Genomic DNA, 8652 nt, shown 5'->3' with positions numbered 1-8652 from the left:
TGCAGTAACTGTCCCTATCATTTCCTTATATTTTCTCTAAGATGATTCACATTTATAACAAATGGCTTACATGCACGTTTAAAAGCTGGAAGGGACAACTCCACTAGTTAATGAGCTAATTATCCAAAATATCCTTAAAAAGACATGATGGTATAATGTGTAAGGGACAGTAAGTGACATTCATTTGTGAGACCACCTCATTGAGCTGGGCAGGCGACACTGGCTGAAATTGCTGGAGGTAGCTGATTGGACGATGAGAGATACGTGTCTGGGGGTGAAATGTTACATCTTATGTCGCTAAATGAAAAATTAAAAAACTTCTCATAGGTTTCCATAATAGAAGCAAAGGTAACTCAATAGTAGTAACAGGAGGATTTAAGATGAGTTAATTTTGCCGAATAATATCCTATTTTAGGTCTGTAGGCATTTTTACTGATTACCGTATTGTGTGATTAGATGCTGAAAACCATTTCAAAATAAATTTTAATAGTTTGCTGATATTTTCTGCCATCAACCTGCTATGTAATGTGTCACCAAACTACACCTTCTATTTCTGTAAAAACTGGGTGCTTTTACTCTTTTTTAAAACAGTACATTACCATTAAAAAGAAGGATCAGATTCCTGTATGGTAACTATTAAAGATTTTATTTAACGCACTTCAGGCCGCTAGTTCGAGGCCACTAGTTCACGAATAATGCTGAATCACTGTGATCTGACTTTACAAAATTTCTCTGGACAGATACGGCTCCCTCTGTATCTCAGCAAGACAAAAGTAATTAACTCAGAAAAGTGCTGACTAGGAACGATATAAAGATTTTTTCCAGAAGTGTTACCATGTGGTATTAATCACTGACAACATGTTAGTATGTTAATCCCAGAATCTCTGTCTATAGTTTATGATGTTACTCTGTTACCTTGTTCAGTGTTATATTATGCAACTAAGTTTACATTATTAATACGAGTTAATAATAACGAGTAAATCATTTTTCTTCTTCCCGCTTGCAGAACATCATCGGTTCCTCTCACACCCTTGTCATATTGGGTGACTCAGTCTCAGGAGCACAGATGCTGAGTACTGCGGAGACGAAATACTTAGTAATTTCTTTATGCATGTCCCCGTTAGAATTCACTGTGGAAAGGAAAGTCCTTGTGTTTCGACCCCCTGAAAATGAAAAGAAGACCGGGGAAAGCAATGTTTAGGGTAGCAGAAAATGATGTGCGCAGAAACCTAACCGGCGTACATATCAAGGCTCACCAGAGCATCTGACAGGCTCTCCAGTTCCTGTTGAACCCCATAATGGTCTTCATCTCTTCCTCAGTGAGCTCAAAGTCAAAAACCTGAGCAGAGACAGTGCAGGTTTACAGTTTCAGCATGACGAACTCCTGTAACTCCACCATCTCTGCTCATGAGAGGCAAAAACCACTCTTCATGCAACACATATTAACCTTTGGTCCTAAATAAAAGATCACCTGTCATGTCTGCATTGTATCTTCAATAGTGTGTTAACGCGATCTGATGGGAAATCTTATAACAATGATATAGTCAACTCTAAAATTATTGGCAACCCCCGTGAAGATGAGTTAAACATTAATTATAAGATGAATTACAAATACCATGAAATGGGTTTTGGACAGTATTGGCAGCCTCATGCTTAATATTTAGTGAAGACTCTCCTGGAAAGGATAACAGTGGGGCAGTATGTGATATGTCCTCTTTCTGGAAAATTTTCAACTGTTCCATGCTTATTAAATTTTTTTAATAATTTCACTGACTGCGCTCAATTGTACTTTTTAGCTCTTTATATCTAACTCGTACAGGTTAGCAATCTTTAATCTCATTTGAGATTAATGCTCTTTGGATCTGCCTATGTAGATCCAAAGAATGCCAAATGTGCTGTGTCCGATTTTAGTGGCTGCATCCTTCAAAGGCTGCATTTGAAGATCAGATGCGTCACAGCAGTGCGACACCGCTATTCCATTTCGAAGGCTCCTTCAAATGCGATCGAAAAATGCATCCTTCTTTTGCCGAGGTGCAAAGGATGCACCTGATGGATCCTTCGCAGCCAAAGATTCTTTGCGCAGGGGTAAAGTCGGTGTGTCCCACTTAGGTGATGGAAACGGTATTTTGTGACTCAAGAGTAAGTGTGGGAACAGCTGGTGATGCAAATAGGAAATCATCCATAGGCCAGACCGTCCCATTTGGCAACGCTTTCTGTTCAACCTTCAAAGAACACAGCCTACAAAGGCTACCTTCACAGACTGTGTCCTTCGAAGCATGCAGCCCCTGAATTCGGACACAGCCAGGGATTTTGCATGTGTGTGACGTGATAAATGTTCCCCAGGGAAACAGGAAATGGTCATAGACAACAAAAGACTTTCTGTGCAACAAGACATTTTTCATCAAAGATGCAAATTTCTTCGATGTTATTTAAGATATTAGTCAACAGGGTAAAAAAATCTGTTCTATAAATTTTGACTCATATCCACTGTTTATTTTATGTGATTGTTTTTACCTCTCTTCTGGAGTTGCGAACAATGTGTGCCTTTCTCTCCACAATCTCTCAGCTGAGTTTACCTGGATGTTTTCCTGGATGCGCTGAGGCGTGATGGACTTGGGAATGACAATCAGGTTTCTCTGGATCTGGAAGCGGATCAGGACCTAATGGGACAGCCAGTGGGGACAGTCACATGACACCCAAAGTCATATGAACATCTCTCGCATTGACAGCTTGATCCCCTGACCTGTGCTGCAGTCTTCTTGTGCTTCTCAGCTATGGCCTTTATGCTGGAGTCATCCAGCAGAGAGGGGTCCTCTGCTTTGGCCCTAAAACATAAAGAGCATGCAGGGAAAGATCTCTCCCCATTTCCCTCCATGCACCATGAGAGTCTCCGTCCTCACCACGGTCTGTCGGGGGATCCCAGCGGGCTGTAGGCCGTCACAGAGATGCCCTTGGAGTGACAGTAGCTGATCAGCTTCTCCTGGGTCAGGTAGGGGTGGCACTCAATCTGGAGTCAGAACACACTGTGAGGTCAAATCATTCCTCCTCTACAAGACCCAGCAAATACACACACAACCACCTAAAAATGAGCAGACAGTCTCTTTGATGTAATCCTCTCTGAGAGATGTGAAAGGAGCATACAGCAAAATCCAATGTTTCTTTTGCATCTGACACCACATCTGGTTCTACATAACCGTAACACCGAAGACACAGCAATACAGTGAGATCTTCAATCAAAGATGTAACACACAGCTACATGGTTCAGCTGCTTATGGAGGCAGGCCTCACTTTGTAACACACAGCTACACGGTTCAGCTGCTTATGGAGGCAGGCCTCACTTTGTAACACACAGCTACATGGTTCAGCTGCTTATGGAGGCAGGCCTCACTTTTGTAACACACAGCTACATGGTTCAGCTGCTTATGGAGGCAGGCCTCACTTTGTAACACACAGCTACATGGTTCAGCTGCTTATGGAGGCAGGCCTTACTTTTGTAACACACAGCTACATGGTTCAGCTGCTTATGGAGGCAGGCCTCACTTTGTAACACACAGCTACACGGTTCAGCTGCTTATGGAGGCAGGCCTCACTTTGTAACACACAGCTACATGGTTCAGCTGCTTATGGAGGCAGGCCTCACTTTTGTAACACACAGCTACATGGTTCAGCTGCTTATGGAGGCAGGCCTCACTTTGTAACACACAGCTACATGGTTCAGCTGCTTATGGAGGCAGGCCTTACTTTTGTAACACACAGCTACATGGTTCAGCTGCTTATGGAGGCAGGCCTCACTTTGTAACACACAGCTACATGATTCAGCTGCTTATGGAGGCAGGCCTCACTTTGTAACACACAGCTACATGATTCAGCTGCTTATGGAGGCAGGCCTCACTTTTGTAACACACAGCTACATGGTTCAGCTGCTTATGGAGGCAGGCCTCACTTTGTAACACTGTATCCTTTTTCCTGGGGGCAGCAGTCTTTACAGCAGTATACCTGATTGGTGGCAGGCCTGTACTTAAGGCCTGGCTTATTCAGTATGGCCTCGATCTGCTCTCGGTTGAAGTTGGAGATCCCGATAGCCTTGACCATCCCTGCATCCACCAGTTCCTCCATGGCCTGTGTAATTACAATGTCAATGTCCGCATTTTAAAATATTATTTCAAGGTTGCACTTGATTAATCATGAATTTGGTGATCATTGTTGACACACCACATCACACAGTGTACAACAATGAAATATGTCCTCTGCATTTAACCAATATGCAACATCATGACATAGCAGAGGGCAGCTAATTCAGCGCCTGGGGAGCAGTGCTTGGGGGCGGTACCTTGCTCAAGTTATGTTGCTGGTCAGGAATTTGAACCAGCAATCTTTCAGTTACAAGTGCACTTCCCTAACCATTAGGCCACCACTGCCCATGAATGAAAGATAAGTTTAGGAATGACCAGCTCCTCCATGGCCTGAAAAGAACAACTACCATCATCAGCTACCAAATACTTTAAATGAAAGCATCCCAGTAATTATTATACTCCGTACTGTTATTATACTATATTATGTATTATACAATACTATGCTATACTATTATACTCCACCTTCTCTTGAATAATTTGCAGGGTCTCACCTCCCAGGTGTCCAGGAAGCAGGTATCACTAGGAATCACAAACCCCTCAGAGTCCTTTGGGAACAGCTCCTCTCCAGCCTGAATCAACAACACAATCATATACAAACTAATAATAATAATAATAATAATAATAATAATAATAATAATAATAAACCCTTTTTAAGTATGTTACTTCCAGTGACATATAAAATTGCTTTAACAAAGAAAACGTTAAAGCTTTTTTTGACCAACACCATCTCACCAACACATTAAATCCTGCGATCTTGACTTCTTCTTGACGTGTAATTTTACGGCCATTTCAGGATAATTTTGAAGCATTTGCCTCACCTTGAAACCAAACGGTGCATGGATCAAGTACAAATCCAAGTAATCCAGATTCAAGTCATTCAGAGTCTTCTGACAAGCTGGTTTCACCAAAGATTTTTCATGGAAGGTGCACCACAACTATGGAAGAGAAACAATTAACAACTGCTTTCAGATAGTTAAATTCCTTTACGGGAATTTACAGTGATGCGTGTTAAAATCAGTGACTACGGGCCATGCATGGATTCTTTGCTACATCAACACATGGTATGCGCACGTTTTCCTTGCGAAACAAATGACACAGATAGGTTACTCAGTCAGAGTTATTTAAAGGAGCAGGGGAACGAGGGAAAGCAGCGTATGGACACCTTGCTGACCACGAAGAGGTCCTCCCGCTTCAGCACACTTTCTTTGACCATGGCATGAATTCCCTCTCCCACCTCCTTCTCATTCTGGTAGATGAAGGCGCCGTCAATGTGCCGGTACCCTGCAGTGATGGCAGCTTTCACTGCTTCGGCTACCTTACCCGGGGGAGACTGACAGGCGGAAAAGAAGTCTAAAAGAATACCAATGCTGCAGCAATTATCAAAATTAAAAAGGCATATTTATAATACTATAGAACGTTTAGTGAATACATAAATATACATTCATGCTTTTTAAGGTGTAAAAAAACAAACCTTCCACGTCCCAAGACCGACAATAGGCATTATTGCTCCTGTGTTCAACTTAACAAAAGCTGCCATAATCAAAGTTAATATAATAAATGTATAATATCGGTTCCGAAACTGTTACATAACCAAAGCTGACGATATCGCATGAACCGATACCAAACTTCAACAACTGCTGCCGGCAACCATTGCGAGTTTCCGGTATTAGCTTTTCAAAATAAAAGCCCATATTTAAAAACTGTATACTGTATGTTTTCATTTGATTTTTCTATTCTTCAGGACAGGCTTTTGTTTTGTTGTTATAGGTACAGATCACATACAATTCAACCTTTAGTAAGAATGTCCACGGGGTGGCAGTACATAGGCATGCTTTTAAGTATTTTATCTGCGTCTCCATTGAGCAAGTCATTGAGATTATTTTAAGTAACATTTATTTACTTGTGTACAAATCTTTAGTGACATGAAAGACACATAGACAGCAATACAAATAATCAAATCAAGACGTATTCTGAAACAGTTGCACATCTGTAGTTTTTAAGAACCTTGTCCAAAATCAAAGCTTTTATATAGGTCCTTCTTCTAACCAGTTATGCTAAGATAGCTAAGAACTATTGAGGGCAGCAGAGGGTACAAGGCAGAGTTACACCCAGGGTGGGAAGCTAGTCCACATACACACTCCTTTTGGGCAATTTGCAGACCCCAAATGGGGTAATTGCTTGACTTTGGATTGTAGAAGGATGCAAACTATTCATACAGAGTAGTGGCGAGGCTCCCCAAACTTCAAGGTCGGAGACAAAAGTGTTTCCCACTGAGGCACCCATACCACCCAGCTTTTATACGCTATATAACAGTAAATGTCAAGTGTCAGGTTTAAAATTGTCTGCCTGACTGTGAGAAACTTCTCCTAAAGCTGCTGTAAGCAGAACTGATAGATATATCATGAGTACCTACTGGACCAATAGCTGTTGTTTAATTTGCTTATTATATTGTGAGAAACTTATTATTGTATTGAGTCAATGAATGGTAATCTAATCATAGCATTCTGTTTCATTCTGGGACATTCAGCACGGGTCACAAAGAACCACTATCATGTACCTGTTACTTCACTGTCCAGGTACATACCCATGTTGTGAAATAATGGATTTGAACCCAACCCAAACTTGTTTCTACCCCCACAACCTGCAAAAATTCCCCAGGATCCCTCCTCCAGGCTGCAAAATCTAAAAAAAACTTAAATTCCTGAATAATGGCAGAGGGCCTACTAATTATGTTTATCAGCTATACATTGTATGTATTCTGTGTTCTGCAGTTTAAGAGAAGGATCATACAGCATTAAGACAACTGTTTATTTCATGAATGAATTACACCTATGAACTCCAAGTGACACAAATTGCTACCAAAACAATATATATATATATATATATATATATATATATATATATATATATATATATATATATATATATATATATACTAGCATATTGGACAGTATCAGTGGTCTGGAATGATCTTACACCACATATTATGTTCCAATAGATTACTGACTACCATCTAGTTGCTCTGTCACGCCGTTGTGATATGTATTGTTTAGTTATCCCAATGGGACCTATCCAAGCTTATCCTGTAAAATTCCAAGAACGTGAAGGTTTGCAGATGCAAAGGGCAGCTGGTAAGGTACTAGTTTAAGTACAAAGAGAGGCAGTGATGTAGTAGCATGGAGCAAGGTACTCAAGATGAAATGTTGAAGTAACTCTTAGACATTCTACATAAAATGTAAGCTGAGTGATAAACATGTAATACGAAAATAGGAAACTAATATAAACCATCAACTGTTTTGTAAATTGTGCTTGTGGTTTAAGTGAAATAAAGGTGTATAAGAATGTATGGCCAGAGTTACTGAACCTGAATGTTCCACAATTGGCAAATTTATTTCTGCAACACCTCAAACTCTACATTGAAAGATGAAAGAATATTAAGCACCACACTGGAGATGTAAATGTGAGGAAACCTTCACACATCTGTAGGTGGGAGCAGTTATAGTACATATCCACCACTACAATGTTCTCAGGACGCTACCTTAAAGCACACATGGGAAAATGTACAAGATACAGATCCAAGTAGCCCAGTCTAAGATCAGTCAGAGTCTTTTGGCAAATGTCTTTTACCATAAAAAGAATGCAAATAATAAAAATGCAAACAATGTAACAATGCATAGGAAAAAAATGCCAAAAAGTATGAAGTGTTATGTTATGCATAATTCTTCTCCTTGTGATTCAGTTTCACAATAAATATTCAAATATTGCTGATTTCATCAGTGTAATTAAGAAAATATTGCACATGCTAGTAGGTGAGGTCATAAGCATGTCAACATGACGGACAGAGTGTTCAAGGTAGGGCCGAGTTGAATAAGATAATGGCTCTAGGATAAAAACTGTTTTTGTGTCTGTTCTTGATTTGATTGCCCTGTAGCGCCCACCAGAGGGCAAGAGTTGAAACAGGTGATGTCCAGGGTGAGATGAGTCTCTGAGAATGTTGGTGGCTCTGCTGAAACAGCTAGAGCTGTAAATCTCTATGCTAACCACTGTCTCACCTCTCTGATAAAATATAACATTAACGCTTAATCACTAATGGTGTGAAATAATTTGGTAACTAATTTAGTAAATAAATCACTTGTGTTGTTTCAACAAAACACATGAGAACGTTTTAAGGAACATCTTTCAAAACTTAGGAACACAAATCTAAGGAACACTCAATTGATATTTTGTTGGTAAGTCCATGATTCAAACGACAGGCAACCCGTCCTGAGTGCTGCAGTCTCCCTGCGACCCTGTATAGGACAAGTGGTTGGAAGATGGATGGACGCGGCACAGTATAATAAAAAGGAACTTCATTTACCAGAATGCATTTTGTTATGGAGTTTAAACAATGATGTTGGTCGATGTAGTTTTTTTTAAATATCACCTGGCCTGTCATTTTTGTATTTTTTACAACGACTAGTATTCCTTAAAATCTAATGTATGTTGTCAAAATGAATAAATTACTGCATTTCATTTGCAC

General features: G+C 40.2%; 1 protein-coding gene across 1 annotated transcript; it reads right to left on the bottom strand.

Annotated features, from left to right (window-relative positions):
- Positions 1-627: 627 nt before the first annotated feature.
- On the bottom strand, positions 628-5782 carry LOC111859027 (aldo-keto reductase family 1 member B1-like). The gene is made up of 10 exons (XM_023841324.2): positions 5605-5782; positions 5296-5463; positions 4952-5068; positions 4625-4702; positions 3997-4119; positions 2901-3007; positions 2744-2825; positions 2577-2660; positions 1257-1339; positions 628-1163 (listed from the first exon to the last, which is right to left on the bottom strand). Exons 1-10 carry the CDS (start codon positions 5668-5670, stop codon positions 1121-1123), a joined length of 951 nt encoding a protein of 316 aa, XP_023697092.1. The 5' UTR covers positions 5671-5782; the 3' UTR covers positions 628-1120.
- Between the last annotated feature and the right edge of the window lie 2870 nt (positions 5783-8652).

This window comes from Paramormyrops kingsleyae, chromosome 3 (assembly GCF_048594095.1).
Source record: "Paramormyrops kingsleyae isolate MSU_618 chromosome 3, PKINGS_0.4, whole genome shotgun sequence".
Taxonomy (NCBI): domain Eukaryota; kingdom Metazoa; phylum Chordata; class Actinopteri; order Osteoglossiformes; family Mormyridae; genus Paramormyrops; species Paramormyrops kingsleyae.
The sequence above is the reverse complement of the archived record's forward strand: the minus strand, read 5'-3'. Positions and strand labels throughout refer to the sequence as shown.